The sequence below is a fragment of the Galleria mellonella genome, unplaced genomic scaffold, assembly GCF_026898425.1.
Source record: "Galleria mellonella isolate WM207_F2 unplaced genomic scaffold, CSIRO_AGI_GalMel_v1 utg65, whole genome shotgun sequence".
Taxonomy (NCBI): Eukaryota; Metazoa; Arthropoda; class Insecta; order Lepidoptera; family Pyralidae; genus Galleria; species Galleria mellonella.
This window is the reverse complement of record NW_026442138.1, coordinates 2,191,677-2,210,110: the sequence shown is the minus strand read 5'-3', so window position 1 is coordinate 2,210,110 and position 18,434 is coordinate 2,191,677. Positions and strand designations below refer to the sequence as shown.

Below are 18,434 nucleotides of genomic sequence, written 5' to 3'. Positions count from 1 at the left end.
TATTTTGTTTGTCTATATGTCTTTTCAACTGCTAGACTAACTTTATGTTGTACTTGGTTTATTTCAATACTAGGTTTTACCTGCGACTTCATTCATGTGACTAGAATATGTTTACTGACTGGAATAAAAAGTTAATTATATTCTTCTCCATCCCATATGTTCCATGGATACCATGTATAGGTTCCATATCCATGGAATATATAAAGAAATAGTGTTGTTTATGATTCACGATTCACCTCAAAGGTTAACTGGTAGAGAATATTTTTTAATTGATGATAATGTAATGGTAACCCTGACTGTACAGTATATGCTGGTGGACCATCAGGGAAGAATGATAGGTGAGAATGAAAAAGCAGGTCAGTTAGCTCATCATGATGAATACACCTGGAATTCAATACTATGGTTTCCAGAGGGACCATGTGAAGGTCGACTTGCCAGGGTATATTGCTAGCAATAAGATTGGTACTCCATATTACTAACGATCCCTTTCCCCCAGTAGAGAATGTTATTAGCATTAAATTTGATCCACCTTTTGTACTAAAACTTAACTTGCTCAATATAAATTTATTTATTTGAAAACTCAATTGGTAATGTACATCTTTTATATTTATAACTAGCTCTGTCTTATAGCATTTGGTATTTCGGTTGTGACCCCAACCACTCAATTCTCATAAAAATAAACCATTCATATATTGTTGGAGTGAAGAAATTTTAAGATTTTCCTGTCCTATTTCTATTGACAACATATTTATAGTTATATTTTTATATATTATAAATTAAGACAAATAGACGAAGGTGATGAGATGATTGAGTCACAGATCATTGTTAACTATTGTTTTGCTACTTGAAGCTAAACAGGCTTAAAGGTGAGACAATTGATGTGATTATGAGGCACTTGTTATTCTAATTTTTAATTCTATTATTAACCACAGTATAAGGAAAGCCAGTGGTTCAATGTCTTTAGCATATACTTAATGATTATACAACAATTCAAGATGCATTACTCTGTCTATATAACATCATATTTACAGTAAGACTACTTGAAGTGTCCTCTAGACTGTTATTACTATTCATATTAACTTATCAATGTTATGGATACTAGCTGCAGTTTTAAATGCTGACATTTATAAAAAAAAACATTTCTGAAGAGGTTTGTTTGAATCGAAGCATTTGGCATTCCATTGTTTCTGCCTACCCTAATGGGAGACAGGTGTGACAGATATGTATGTATGTATGTAAACATTTCTGTATGGGTCCGGCATAGAATATACCACCCTTTCCTTTCCCGTGGGTGTTGTAAGAGGTGACTAAGGGAACTTATGGTGGAGGGATAACCAGCAGCATCACTTTTAAAACATCACCAAAAACTAAACTGTGGTTGCCAAGCTGGCATGGCTAATATAGTATAAAAACATTCTGATGGTAATGCAGATATTTCCTCGTTGTATATAAATTGTAAAATTTTAATATTATTTTATCCTAAATTCATATGTGTAAATTTAAGTTGTTTGTGAGGAGACATAAATAAATATATTATATTATTATTATTATTCTAATAAATTAGTAACCTAAAATCAAACAGCTACTTGGAAAGGAAAGTACATAAAAATTAATTTTAAATTATCTCCACTAAATTGTTCCAGTGCTAATAAAGGCATTAGTAAGATTTGCCTGTTTAAAGGTTAAAGACTTACAAACCCATGATGTCATTGCTCCACAAAAAAAAAGTTGTTCATGTTAAAATTAATGAAAAATTAATTTATCAGAGGGAGACTTTGTACAAAAGTTGTTTGCTTGGGTACCTCCCATTCGTGTTATAACCGTAAAACAGTTGTGCTTGCATGGCTGTGTTTCGGTTTGAAGGGTGAGATATGGCGTGAATTTACAAGGTACAGAGGAATAACATCTAAGTCCTCAGGAATGGCAACGCATGGGGGGTATCATGGGCGAAACAGTATACTCTGTTATGTCCATAATACTGCTCATGTCTATAGGCGACGGTTACCACTTTCCATCAGGTGGGCCGTCAGCTTGTTTGCCATTATTATTGTTACAATAGAAGCTATTATTACTTCACCTAATAACTTATATTATACATACAAAAAAGAATGTGTAATATTTTAAATAGATAGATAATTATTTAAAAATGAGAAGTTAGTGGTTTATGCAATTTAAAGTATATTTTTTTAGAATCTATAAATTAAATAGGCAATTAAGTGGCTTCATGTAGCTTGCATCAGGTAAATGAGTCTTCATTTCTAAATATAAATGTACTGTTGGTTAAGAATTCAATTAATTTATAGTACTTTATGTTATTAAGTGTAATGATAATCATTAGATATCACTAATGAACCTTTTATTCCATAATATTTGTCATTATTATTAATTAAATCACTTACTAAATCATTTTGAAAACTAGTCACGTACTAAATCTATTTTCATGGTTATATTAAAAAAAAAAATTATAATCTTAAGGGATATTTCCTTTTCAATCAAATTAAAAAAAAAGAGGTCTCAATTTTTTTTTTTACGACTCTTATCAAATAACTCCGTCAGTTGTAAATTGATTTGGAAAATTCTTTTTTTATTAGGGTTCCGTACCACCAAAGGAAAAAATGGAACCCTTATATGATCACTTAGTTGTCTGTCCGTCCGTCTGTTTGTCAGGACCCTTTTTCTTATCAACACGTGGAGGTATCAAGTTGTAATTAATATCATACACTCAGGTCTACAATGTCTTAAAGCAAAATAAAGAAATCAAGCTTCTAATTCAACACAATCAAAAGATATGGCCGTTTATGTTTCATATATCTTTTGCAATGTCAATGCAAAGGGAATCAAAACCTGTAGGGTACTTTCCATTGACCTAGGATTATAAAATTTAACAAGAAGCAATGTCATGTAACACAAGTAAAGAAAAAAATCCTAAAACCCTAAATTTGTAGTGGTTTCACAAAAAAATAAACTTAATGATTTTGTACGGAACCCTCCTTGCACGAGTCCGACTCGCACTTGATCGGCTTTTATCTAAAAGGATATACTTACAGTTTTTAAATGAAAACAATAGATTTAGCCACAATTGAAGTTTTTATTTTTTATGGAACATTCCTATTATATGAAAAATTAGGCAATATCAATGTTGAACAAGGTGCTTAGTATTTTTTCTTTTCCTTCTTTTTTCCCTATACAGTGAGCAAGCCTTGAAACACAAATTCGACGCTAGCACGTAGTAAAACCATTCGGCTTGATAGTTTAAAACAAACGTGTTTTAGAATGAAGACTGCGAATTGGCGAGCGTAGTGTAGGACGAACTGTGGCTAAGTGGAGTGATGTCGGGGGGAAGGGATTGTTAGTAATGAGGTTTAACAGGCCCATTGCTAGCAACAGCCCTATCAGGTCGACCTCCACGCGGTTCCCCCTGGCAACCATCGTGGCTGATTCTAGTGTAATTCGTCACAATGGGCTAATTGACCTGCTTTCATCATCACCTATCATCCCTCATTGGTGCCCCGCCAGCGTATACCGATAGCGTAAGTGGGGTTACCATTCCATTATCACTCATTATAAAAAAAAAAACTGGAGTGATGTCAAATGTACGGCGCAAGAGTTGAAGGTCATGCTTCAACTCGTCGTTTTCCTTGCGTGATGAGAACTCCTATGCTACCCGTTATCCCATCGGTACAAGACTTTTTTTTTATACAACAGAATGGCAAACAAAGTGACGGACCACCTGATGGAAAGTGGTAACCGTCGCGTATAGACATGAGCAGTACCATGGACATAATAGAGTATACTGTTTCGCCCATGACACCCCCCATGCGTTGCCATTCCTGAGAACTCAGGTGTTATTCCTCTGTACCCAGTAAATTCACGCCATATTCCACCCTTCAAAGCGAAACACAGCCATGCAAACAACTGCTTTACGGTTGAAACACGAATGGGACAGAGGTACCCAAGCAATCGACTTTTGTACAAAGTCTCCCTCTGGTGAGACGTATAGAAACGACATACTCGTAGGCGTCTATATCCAGCAATGAACTGCAGTAGGCTAATTATGAAGACTTTAGAACGGGATTTCTATCCTTCTGTTGTCCTTTAAAATAACTGATTTCCATCAGCACAATTAATTATTATTATTATTTCAGCCGTTAACTGTCCACTGCTGGACATAAGCCTTCCCCATAAGGATAGTTTTGCCAGTAACTGCCACGCTTTGCAGTTGAGTTGGCAACCGCAGTTAGGCTTTTAGAGTTTTTAGAGGGACGCTGCTGCCCATCCCTCGCCCTCCCCAAGTCGCCTCTTACAACACCCACGGGAAAGGAAAGGGTGGCCCATTCTATGCCGGAGCACACACGGCGATTAATATTGACTAATAATCTCCCAGTTCTTATTTTAAAACCATGAAGGGTGTTATAATTCAGAGACGTTTAAATTTAGAATACCTTAGATGACGAAATTGCGTGTCAATACGATTATTACGATTAACTAGCCGAAAAGAGTTTGGTTATAAATAAAAAAACGTGACATTCGATTCTTGCTGTCCTTGGTATATTTACTTGATATGATATATCCATAATATTACAAATTTAACTATTGTTGTTCAACAGGTTTTAGAGGGAGACTTTGTACAAAAGTCGATTGCTTGGGTACCTCTGTCCCATTCGTGTTTCAATCGTGAAGCAGTTGTGTTTGCATGGCTGTGTTTCGGTTTGATGGGTGGGATATGGCGTGAATTTACAGGGTACAAAGGAATAACACCTGAATCCTCAGGAATGGCGACGCATGGGAGGTATCATGGGCGAAACAGTATACTCTGTTATGCCCATGGTACTGCTCATGTCTATAGGCGACGGTTACCACTTTCCATCAGGTGGACCGTCAGCTTGTTTGCCATTCTAAGTTGTATAAAAAAAGGTGTATATGGGGAGGGGGGAAGGGGATTGTTAGTAATGGAGATTAGTAACCACATTACTAGCAATATACCCTATCATATCGACCTCCTCGCGATCTAAAAACTATCGTGATTGATTCATTGGTGAATTTGTCAGGATGGGCTAACTGACCTACTTTAGGTTCACTTATCATCCCACACTGGCACCCCGCCAGTGTATACCGATAGCGCGGGCGGAACAACCATTCCATTATCATCCATTAAAAAAAAATAGGCGTATATTTACCGTGATAAGGGAACTAGGCACTTTCTCATTACGGTGATGCGGTCGATGTCACGTAGTCATATACAGCGACTTAATTTATTTTTAATGAATAATAGTTTAATGTTATCTAGTATTTATTTATCAATTAACAGTTCATTATATTATTGATATGACAGAGTATATACTAATAATGGGGTAACTAGTCCCCATTACTAACGATTCCTTCCCCCCACTTTATGTTACGTAACCCTGTATTTGGCTAACGTCGACAGAGTACATTTAACTCCCCATACACGGCGTGAACCCTATCTAGTGGGGGAAAAGGGATTGTTAGCAATGGAGTTTGACAGCCCCATTGCTAGCAATATGTTTTATTAGGTCGATCTCCACGTGGTTCCCCCTGGAAACCATCGTGGGCAATTCTTGTTGAGTTGGTCACGATGGGCTAACTGACAACTGCTTCATACTCACCTATCATCCTTCATTGGTGCCCCGCCGGTGTATACCGATAGCGCCTGGGGTTACCTTTCCATTATCATCCATTAAAAAAAAAAACCCTATCTAGTATTGCCGTCGTGAGCATATTTTCTGTAATTCATAAATTCAAATGTCTTTACATTTGAATTTATGAACATCTATTAACACGTCAACATGAAAATTAACGGCAAAGTTCAAGGTCGGGATTGGAACAATGCCTAGTCATTGTTCGTACATCATCATCGTGAATATTTACCTGTTTCACAATATATTGATCAAGTCATTTTAAAGTAAGCTTCACTAGTAAGTAAACTACTGCGTTAATGAGATACCAACTTCGATTCCCGCTCGAGTCTATTCTAATATACCTGCTTAGAATTAACTTTAAGGTTATCAGTTAGAAGAAAAAAAAAATAGACTTCTATTTAGTATCATCCTTTTTTCCTCTAAAAAATATAATTATCTTCACTAATATTATAAATGTGAGTTTTTTTTTTTGATGGGTGAAAATGGAATGGTAACCCCTCCTGCGCTAACGGGATACGCTGGCGGAGCACCAGTGAAGGGTGATAGATAAGAATGAAAACAGGCCAGTTAGCCCATCATTATCAATTCGTCAAGAATTAACCATGATAGTTTCCAGGGAGAACCGCGAGGAGGTCGACCTGGTTGGGTATATTGCTAGCAATGGGATTCTTACTCTCCATTACTAACAATCCCTTTCCCACCTGTAACAGTAAGTTTGTTTACTACCTTTTAACGCATTTACGGCTTAACAAATCAATGTGAAATTTGGTAAACAAGCACTATATGGAATAGAAAATGTCATAGGGTACTTTTCATCGTGAACAATGGACATAACCCTGTTACGCGGACGAAGTCACAGCTAAAACCTAGTCTTAGAGTATTATGCAATTATTAAAACATGTCGAGGAGTTATATTAATATTATTTGTCAGGATTGTGTTAAATAATCATTGTATTGTAATGTTTTTTAAATTTAGAATGGCAAAAAAAACTGACGGCCCACCTGATTAGTATTGCTAATTGTCGCCTCTAAACATAAACAGTACCATGGACATAACAGACTATACTGTTTCGCCCATGATACCCTTTATGCATTACCATTCCTGAGGAGTAAAAATTTACACCTCTGTAACCTGTAATTTCATTGCCGTATCCCATTCTTCAAACCGAAACGCAGCCATGCAAACAACTGCTTCACGGCAGAAACACGAATGGAAGACAGGTACCCAAGCAGACGACTTTTGGCGTCTCCTTTGTACACAATTTTTAACTTTTGTCAAAGTTAGGATATAACCTATCTGTGTAGCAAATTTCATTAAAATCCGTTCAGTGGTTTTTGCGTGAGATAGCAACAAATATCCGACCATCCATCGTTACTATCATGCGCATTTATTACACTAATAGGATATGACCTGACCAGTTACGTCGTGTCAACGTATTATCAAGGGTATAAACATTTATGTCTTAAGTCGTAACAGACGTCTGCACTAATGTTGTTGCACCAAAAAAAAAAATAGACAGCGATTAGAAAAACCGATGAAATCAGAAATTATTACATGCAACGAAAGTTTTTTCTTGGTATCAAGAAGCATGTTCCAGAGCCGTGACGATTATATAACAAAAAAAAAATTAAATACCAGTACGGTGTGAAGGGCTAGAGAGTTGCAGAGTGCCACAAAAACGTAGGTTACGATCGTGAGTTTGAAAAAGGTATTAGAATTTGCTGCTTAAGTAATTTGGAAAATGCGCGTTTCAAAGAAGAGTAATGATAGAGCAGAGGGCCTACCATGTAATGTTTTCCGAAATTTCGGTACCGAACGAAACAAAAATTTGATGCTAAAATTACACGGTACCCCGTTTAAAAATATTAAAAATGCTAAAATATCGTTCCTTTGAACTTTTATGATAGGATTTATGACAAACGAAATGTTAAGTTCCATTTACAGGGTCGATTTCGGTACGAACAAAAACACGAAATTGAGCCCGAAAATTCGGAATTTCATTTCATTGTAGGCCCCCAGAGTCTTAATGTTTCTGTATTGATAAATGGAATGTTTATGAATGAATGAATCATACTTTACTTGTACTTCGCCAGTGTATACCAATAGCACAGGTTACGCTACCATTTAATTACCATTAAAAAAAAAAAAACACTGGTTAGAATCGAAATTTGAAATTTTTTAATATTTCCTTTTACGATGTTAATAGGTATTAAGTAAATGATTTTTCGAAATTATAGTAAACAGTTGCAAAATAATAAGTAGTTAGTACGTAGTTATATTTACATGTTTATCGTTATATCGTTGTCAGCTGTTGTATGAATGTGTAATTATATATTCATATCTCTTCTCTGATAATAATACATACATGTTTACATCATACTTTGTATATTTGCTCAATTCTGTTAACAAACTAAATGATATAGTCATTCAAATGAGGCCTTAATCTTAAGGAAATATTTGTAATCAAGTAATTCCGCACGTCCAGTTTTTAAACATTAAAAAAAAAAACTAAATACATCTATGTATTTACTTTTTTTTTAATAACAAACTAAGCTTTTGCTCTCTACTTCGTATTCGTGGATTTCTACACTAAAAAAAAAACGAATGAAATATACCGCTTCTAGATAGCGTATCAAGATAAAATACAATTGTTAGAACCACACCCATTTTGGTGCAGTCGTTTTTGCGTGACGCCGGAGTGAACATACGGATAGATACACCAAATTTCTAAAAAATATTGTTTCAACTTCTATTGCTGTTATTGAGACTCCTCATATATATATATTTTTTTAATATCAGACGTCTAGTTACAATTTTATTGTATTGGTAAGATAAATTGACAGTATCACGTTAAAAAAAAAAAAGAAAAAAGTGTTAAAAGACCCTACATGGGTCTTTTTATTTGTTAATTAGATAGATAAATATATAATTTATTTGCATCACTTATAACACTACATATTGATACATACTCGTACTTAAAAAAGAAATAAAATAAAACATACAAAAAAGAAAACAAAAAGAAAGTACGTAATGCAAAATGATCACAACTTAGCTTATTGCTTTGCCCTCAAAAGAGCAAAACACTGATATTCTATTTTATACAGAAATAAAAAAAAATATTATATATGTAACTACTCTACCGATTTTCATCATTATTTCTACTATCGATACAATTTACTCCTACTTTGATTCCATATTTTGTACAGATTGAACATATTATTGTTCTCCTCAAAATCTACATGTCTGTACAAGTAGACGCTGCGTTCTAAATTGAAATGTTTTCAATCTAATATGTCTACAAAACATCTGGTTTTCTCTTTATTAATTTTGTTGTCATTGGATTTGTTTTGCGAAGCAATACGTATTTGTTATAATTATATTCTGTTTTCCGAGTGATTGTCGTGTGATCTCTTTATAGAATGCGCCACCCCTTCCTTTCCCATGGATGTCGCAAGAAGCGACTAAGGGAATTTAATAGTCCCTCTTAAAACATCGCCAAAGGCTGACTACGGTTGGCAATCGTGTTAATTGCTGGCAAACCCCTTCCATTTTGGGTGAAGCCTGTATTCAATTGACGACTCTTTTTTATTTATTTTTTTTACAACACGGGGCAAACGAGCATGCGGCTCACCTGATGGTAAGTGACTACCGCCGCCCATGATCACCCACAACACCAACGGCATTGCAGGTGTGCTGCCAGCCTTTTAAAAAGGAATATGCTCTTTTCTTGAAAGTTATGTTGTCGTATCGGTTCGGAAATACTGCTGCTGGAAGTTGATTCCAAAGAATGGTTGTGCGTGGAAGAAAGTGCCTTGAAAAACGCATGGTGGAAGACCCCGCCATTCATCCAGATGGTTGGGATGAAATTTTAGGTTATGGCGGGTTGTACGATGGTGAAAATCAGCAGCAGGTATCAATCCGAACAATTCTTCAGAGCACTCTCCATGATAAATTCGGTAGAAGATGCACAGAGATGCAACGTCTCTACGCAGTTTCAGTGGGTCGAGTCGGACAGTGAGACGCCGAGATGGGAGTGTGATACATATGACGATGATGATACTTTGGTTTGAAATTTAACAGTGAAACAGACTACCTACTGGGTCTAATTGACTCCAGCTAACATATGTACATATGCATACGTGTACTTGCTGTATCACTGTATTTAAAACCAATTAATTGGAGATCAATAAATCCCCACCCATTTCATGCTAATGGATACGGCCAACAAGCTGACGACTCTACTAATGGAAAATGGCAACTGTCACCTGTAAACATGAATAATGCCGTCATACGTAATTATACTGTGCCGCCCATTTCACCTCACAGGCGTGTCACTTCTGAAACAACATGATAATTGTTGGATAAAAACAAACAGTTGGGTAAAAACGATATACCTGGGTTATTTCGACCCTGTAACCTGGTGGAAACGTTGAGATGACCCATGTAAATTATCAACATTTACCTAAATAGTCGTGTTAATCTCCATCTCTTATAAACCATAATCCTACATAATTTCCCATATGCAAAAGCTTTCAATTACTCAGCGGGCTATGGAGAAGGCTATACTCGGAGTTTCTTTGCGTGACAGAATTCGAAACGAGGATATCCGCAAAAGAATCAAAGTAACCGACATAACCGGAAGGATAAGCAAGCTGAAGTGGCAATGGGCTGGTCACATAGCTCGAAGAATCGACAACCGATGGGGAAGAAAGGTTCTTGAGTGGCAACCTCGTATGGGCAAACGCAGTGAAGGACGACCTCAAATGCATTGCAGGGAGTCAGTGGAAGCAGATGACTCAGGACTGTTCCTTATGGCAGTCTATGGGAGGCCAATGTTCAGCAATGGACAGATAAAACAAATACTATTCGCTTGTAACATAATAATACATATTTTTACCTGTACTTTTACAGGAGGAAAGGGATTGTTAGTAATGGCGTCTAACTGCCCCATCACTAGCAATATACCCTATCAGGTCGACCTCCACGCGGTTCCCCCTGGAAACCATCATGGTTAATTCTGGTGGAAATTCGCCACGATGGGCTAACTGACCTACTTTCATTATCACCTATCATTCATTACTGGTGCCCCGCCAGCGTATACAGAAAGTGCAGGCTGGTTTACCATTCCATTATCACCCATTAATAAAAAGCCTGTACTTTTACTGCTAAGTAATAAAATTCTAAGTGAAAACGTCACGATGAACAAACTGACTTGATTTCATCCTTATCTATCATCACTTACCTTCTTCCCATCTTCACCTCGTTAAAACCTTTGACAGTTAAGTAAAAGCGTGTTACTTTGTTCCAGAAATATGGAAGTGATCGGAGTAGTCGGCGAGGGTCGTGACGTGGCGTGGAGCCGCGCCATGCAGCCTCCGAGGCTACTGATGCAGAGGGTACACATACCGTTCACCTTCAAACTGAAGGAGGACGATCCTATCGGATATTCAGGTAGGTTACCTCGGGGAATCACTTAGAGCTTACTAAAATAAAAGAATTGTAACAAGATGATGTCTCTACAGGAGAGATATTTTAGAAAAATTGATTTTAAAGTGTTGGAGTATAAAGTTTATTCTAATAAAGTTCCAAAAATATTATTATTTTTCATAGGTGGTAACGATTTTTATTGGTTGTCTTATTTTTGGAAGGTGGCAACTTCTGTTTTTTTTTTATTATTAGTGTGTGTTCTCTCTTGTCTCTGGTTCCTTTTTAAGAAAATTATTCTTGAAAGTGTGTAAAAAGAAAAATTAAATATTTCAAATTATTGTACGCGGTTTTTATAAAAACACCACTTCGCTTCAATAGAAATTTACATCAATTAAAGATGCTAAAACTATTTTTTTTAATTTGTATGACTGTCTGTTTGTATGTTAGCGCCGGCATCAAGAAGAAATTACTGCACCAAATTGTATGCAGTTTTCACAGTTGTGTTGCTGAAGGTTACTTTAAACATTTGGCGTATGTTTTATTGTTATACGCCATTTAAAAGTAATCTATTTTATTGTTTACTTACTTTTGGAATATACGCATAAAAATAACATTGATATGACTAGGTCATATTAATTTTGTTACGCAAAAAAGCCGGTTTTTGCGGGGAAAATAGGTATTCTTAATTAATTACTTAATAATTAATTCATAGGCTACGGTAACCGATTATCATCAGGTGGGCCGTATGCATGTTTGCCACCTCAGTGGTATAAAAAAAAATACTAGATTAATTCATCAAGTCCACAATAATAAGTAGCAGATAACATTTGTCATTGTAATATCTTAGGATTGTCGTGTCTGTTATCATTGTTACGCTTATTACATTGTATTCGTATGTGTATGACGACATTAGTAAATGATAATGATATCTATTTATGGAATTGCGGAATACCATAAAACTTGTTTGCAATTTATTACACATTTCATTTTTTTTATACAACTTTGAATGGCAAACAAGCTGACGGCCCACCTGATGGAAAGTGGTAACCGTCGCCTATAGACATGCGCAGTGCCATGGACATAACAGAGTATACTGTTTCGCCCATGATACCCCCCATGCGTTGTCATTCCTGAGGACTCAGATGTTATTCCTCTGTAACAAAGAACATAAAAAATACAGCCCATGAGATTCACTGATAAATAACTACAGTGAACGCTCTATATAAGTAACTCATTTGAATCAATTTCAATAAAAAAAAAAATCTTATTGGGAAAAGTTGCTTATAGGGGAAAAAGGAGTATAAAAATATTTAGCGTCTGGAAAATATTTTTACCTATTTCTTTTACTAACTAAGCTGAGTAAAATCAATAAAATATAAAGAATGTTGCTTATATAGAGCGTTCACTGTACTAATAAACTGTCAGTTTTCCTCATATTGGGTTTGCTGGAAGAAATCTCTTTTAGAGATAAGCTCGCTTTTGTGCACTATTATGTTTTTCTTTTTTACTTTAATAGCTTTTTGTGCACAATGAAGAAAAAAAGAATGTGTTTAGTAATCATTCATTCTGTCTCGTTCGTTCGAGCCCTCTCGCTCCCGCCACTCGGCCCGTATAACACGTCGTCACTTTACATGTACTCGTAGTTTAAAATAATAAATATTCAATATTACTAAGTGCCTTTGGACTTTACATCCACTACAACCTGCATACCATAGTAAGGTATATAAATATTATACAGAATGTACATAAAAGCTTTTAAGTTCGTCAACTTTCAACTTTCCGAACCATTCGGCGCCCTTACTCTTGAGCCACAATATACTGGAACCACAGACGAATACAACTATATATATATATATATATATATATATATATATATATATATATATATATATATATATATATATATATATATATATATATATATATACCAATACAACGATGTACAATACGCTTTTCACTGTGTATATATATATATATATATATATAACTTTGAATGGCAAACAAGCTGACGGCCCACCTGATGGAAAGTGGTAACCGTCGCCTATAGACATGAGCAGTACCATGGACATAACAGAGTATACTGTTTCGCCCATGATACCCCCCATGCGTTGCCATTCCTGATGTCTCAAGTGTTATTCCTTTGTACCCTGTAAATTAATGCCATATCCCACCCTTCAAACCGAAACACAGACATGCAAACACAACTGCTTCACGGTTAAAACACACGGTTAAAACATATATGACAAAGCCCTGCATTCTATCTACATATATACTTATATATACACTTACATACAAAATAATTAAAAACAAAAAAAATATATAAAATATGTAATGTATGTAACATTATATATACTTACATATAAAATAACAAAAAATACACAATTTACAGTACTATTATGTATAGAAAACTTAAACTTATTTCTCCTATTAGTGTACGATAGATGCTCTTGACCGGTTTTCATGTTATTTACTCGTAACATACGCAATCCGCTTGCCGCAACTCACACTTGACCGGTATAAATTATATTGTTTGTGTGTAGCAATAAAATTATTATTACCGAAAAATTTAAACTCGCATGTCCTTGACAATAAATATGTTGAATATTACATTTCGAAACTACCTACTGCATTATGTATGCGAACTATTTAGAGTCCAATACTAATGTTGTCTATTATTAATATTCTAGTTCTTCATATTATTATTAAGATAATATCTTATTTTTTTTTATACCACTGAGGTGGTAAACAAGCATATGCCCCACCTGATGGTCAGTGGTTACCGTAGCCTATGAGCACCTGCAATACCAGGTTTATTACGTGCGCTTTGTCGATCCTGAAAAAACCACTTAACCACTTCACCATCATACAACCCGCCATAAACTAAAATTTCATCCTAACCATCTGGACAAGTGGCGGTCCTCCACCGTGCGTTTTTCAAGGCACTTTCTCCCACGCACAACCACTCTTTGGAATCAACTTCCAGCAGCAGTATTTCCGAACCGATACGACCACATAACCTTCAAGAAAAGAGCATAATCCTTTTTAAAAGGCCGGCTGCACACCTGCAATGCCGTAGGTGTTGTGGGTGACCATGGGCGGCGGTAGTCACTGACCATCAGGTGAGCCGCATGCTAGTTTGCCCCCTGTGTTGTAAAAAAAAATTACAATAAGCAATTTTTATGTCCTTTTTCTATGATTAATTATTAAATTATTGTTTCAAATTATTAAAAAACATTTCTCGACCAAATATAGTGGAAGACGCTGACCACGGTTAATATTTACAAATATTGAATTGCCAAAAGTATAAAACGTTATTGTAGCCCACCACCAGTTTACACACAACGCGACTTTATTGTACAGTTAACAAATTTTAGCAGTTGTACGTTAAAGTCGCATGTACGTCATAAAATATAACTGTTATATGTATGTACAAGTGATATTGTCGCTTTTAATGACCCGGTTCAATTTTATTACAGTAACTAGCCCTTCCCACGGTTATGTCCAATTGAATTTAACCACCTGAGCCGCACGACACTTGTTTGTTTACAAACGACGACAGCGACTGTACATTCTTCTATTTTTTTTTTTTATAAATCCTTACTTTTTTTTGATGGGTAATAGATTACAATGAAAACAGGCCAGTTAGCCCATCATGATGAATTCATCAGGAAATAACCATGATAGTTTCCAGGGAGAACCGCGAGGAGGTCGACCTGGTTGGGTATATTGCTAGCAATGGGATTCTCAGTCTCCATTACTAATAATCCCTTTCCCCCCTATAAATCCTTACTAGTATCATAAATGTAAGAGTGAGTTTGTTACCTTATAGCAAGGATGGTTCGTTACTCGCCACTATTAATTAGTCCAGTCGATCGTGGCAAGACAAAAAATATAATTTGGCCAATCTAGCGAAAGATGCTCAGACGCAATGTTCACACTAAAATAAATAAGTAGTTACTAAGAATAATTTTCAATTTCATGTTTTCCCTTTTAATAAAATATAAAATATTACAATACTGCATAATTGAATACTGTACTGTTTCATTTGAGATTTCAAGAAGTATATAAATGGTAGATCGAACACGGTTTCGTCAGTAAGCTGTAAATCTTGGGTCAAGTCGGCCACCCCTGTCTTATAGTAATATCTATATATTTTAATTACAATATCCATATAGATACTGATCCAATAACAAATATGTTAAAAGTCTGCTATCCAAAGGATAGTATTGAATAACAGATTTTTAACATATTTGAAAATATCTGACTGATATGGGCATTATCGAAATGAGTGACGACCTTTTTTTCACCATCAATGTCCAGAGCAACCCAATACATAGATATCGGATCGGTATAATATAGATACTCATGCCTAGTTTGTAATGGTATAAAAAATGGTCTGATGTACGTATTTCCTGCAGGTGTAAGCTGCTGCGTATCCTCGACAGTTCGGTACTGGCATGCGAGCTGGTGGGGAGCGCCCGTCAGGGAGCTGCACAGGACGCTATGGGGCTCGTTGCCAGAGATCCTCGCTTCTACCCATCTCAAATTCACCAGGTATTTATACCACTTAAAAAGTGTTCACGTTAGTTCAATGTCGGAGGCAAAAACAAATCAGAAAATCTTTTTAATAGATGAAAATGGAATGAATCTCCCCTCGATTTTTTATTTATTTTTTTTATTTCGAGAGATCAAATATTACTGGGAGTTCCCTCCTCGCTATTTGATTCAGAGTTGACAATAATATTAACACAAAAAATACATACTTATTAAGAAACTTTTTTTTATGCAATTTAGATTGGCAAACTAGCTGATGGCCCACCTGATGGAAAATGGTACCCGTCGCCTATAGATATGAGCGAGCCATAGACATAAGAGAGTATACTTTTTCGTCCATGATATATTTTCCCCCCACGCATTGCTATTCCATACCTCTTCGTTTTGGAAATAACTCGAAAAAACAAACGCTTGCAAGTAATGATTTCTGATATCATCGGTTTTTCTAATCGCCGTCAATTTATTTTTATTTGGTGCAACAACATTATTGCAGACGTCTGTTACGATTTAAGACAAGTGTTTATACCTTTGATAATACGTTGACACGACGAAACTGGTCAGGTCGTATCCTATTAGTGTAATAAATGCGCTTGATTGTAACGATGGATGGTCGGATATTTGTTGCTGTCTCACGCAAAAACTACTGAACGGATTTTAATGAAATTTGCTACACAGATAGGTTGTATCCTGACTTTAACAAAAGTTAAAAATTTTGTATAAAAGAGACTACAAAAGTCGTCTGTTTGGGTACCTCTATCCCATTCGTGTTTCTGCCGTTAGGCAGTTGTTTACATGGTTGTATTTTGGCTTGAAGGGTGGGATATGACAATTAAATTACGTTCAGGTTACAAAGGCATAATATTTTAGCCTTCAAGAAAGGCAAAGCGTGAGGGTTATCTTGGACGACACAGTATACTGTTATGTTAATGTTACTGTTCATGTCTACTAGGCGACTGTTGCCTTTTTGTTATTGAATTATTACAAATGTTATTAGACTATCTCTAGAAGTTAGTCACAAGAATACAGAGTACAAGAAAGGCACTAGAGCTATGTGCCTTTTTTAAATTGATGATAATGAAATGGTAACCCCGCCCACGCTATCGGTGTACTCTGGCGGGGTACCAGTAAGGGATTATAGGTGACGGTAAAAGCAGGTCAGTTAGCCCATCCTAACGAATTCCACTAGATTTAACCACGATGGTTACCCAATTATGGGACCCAATTATCCACCCCCCCCCCTGCCCGCTATACGCCTACTGGCACCGCATTGATATTTTAAGTATTGAAACCGTTTAGTGCTTGTAATAATTACGATATGGGACATTTAGCGAATAACTCGGTTACTTAACTGTGCCATTGTCTTATTAACAGCTTTGTATCAAGTTCGCAAACAAATGCACCGTTTCTCAGTCATTTGCGATCTCGTGCTAATAGTGGTTTGTCTTTGCTCTGGCACATAAATTAATTAAAAAAAAAAGTGTGACATTTAGGATTGATCGGCCGGCGAAACTGGTTTGTCGAATTAATTGCCAAGTCATTATATTTATTATAGAAATAAATATGTTTGTAACATTAATACGGTCGCTATAAATGTTGATAAGTAATTGTTTAGATTTATAACAAAGTTGTCAAATAGGTACTTCCGTAGACACTAACTAAAATAACTGACTTGTTAGCTGTTTAGAATTATTTTTTGTTTATTTGTTTTTTTTTATTAATATGTGTGCGACTGCCAATACTCGAATATTAATTAATTATTATTATTATTATTTCAATCATTAACTGTCCACTGATAAGCCATAAGCCTTTCCTATATGACGAATTTTGCCAGTAATTGCCACAATTGGCAGGCGGATTGGTAACCGCAGTTAGGCTTTTAGAGATGTTTAAAGAGAGACTCTGCTACCCATCCTACCCTTATTAATAAATAATAATAATAATAATTAACATACATAGCAGTATTATAATAATTCTTGATTAGAATTAACTAATGATAGGGACTTCCGCAAAATAACACCTAGTCTAGAAACGGACTATGGTAAATGAAATTTCACAAGTTTTTGTAGTGAAAGAACTGCGATGGCAGACTTGGCTTTTTTTACATTTTATGTTTTTGATGGAATTTACAAGCAAAAGAATAAACAAACTTGGGAGTTTTGCCAGTAGTTGCCACGCCTGGTAGATGAATTGGTAATCGTAGTTTTTTTTTAATAGAAAATAATGGAATAATGAATCTATCGATATACACTGGCGGGGCATCAGTAATAGATGATAGGTGAAGATGACGCGGTTCAATTAGCCCATCATGACAAATTCAATAATGAATCATTCAGAATGGTTTCCAGAGGGAACCGTGAGGAGGTCGACCTGATAGGGTACGTTGCTGTTAATAGAGTTACTAATCCCCATTTTTAAGAATCATTTTCTTCCCTGGCAATTGCTATTAGGAAAATAATTGTGAAAATGGTGTGGGAAAATGGTTTGATGTATTAAGAGGGACGCTGCTGCCCATCTCGACCATTAAATTCACTTAGTGACCTCTTACGACATCCACGGGGAAAAAGGGGAAAAAACCCATTCTATCCCGGAACCACACGGCAGCTCGTTAACATCCCTACCGAAAAATGAAGCAACGTGACAACACATAATCGATTTGTGTGATCATGAATCCTCGCCGTTGTCCGGAGACACAGTACGGAGTTCATCACAAATCATCACGATTAATGAGTCCGTAATGTAATGTTATTAAGTAAGTAATGACGTTCGCGTAATTATTATGATATTAACTAGGA

The 18,434-nt window shown here is 35.9% G+C and overlaps 1 protein-coding gene across 1 annotated transcript in view; it reads left to right on the top strand.

Annotated features, from left to right (window-relative positions):
• The window catches only part of LOC113509284 (cell growth regulator with RING finger domain protein 1-like), a 41,517-nt gene that overhangs the window by 1,976 nt on the left and 21,107 nt on the right, over nt 1–18,434 (top strand). Inside the window, exons 2-3 of the mRNA XM_052900420.1 lie at nt 10,970–11,112; nt 15,507–15,642. Of these exons, the coding sequence (XP_052756380.1) occupies nt 10,970–11,112; nt 15,507–15,642 (279 nt within the window). The remainder of the gene's footprint in view (nt 1–10,969; nt 11,113–15,506; nt 15,643–18,434) is intronic.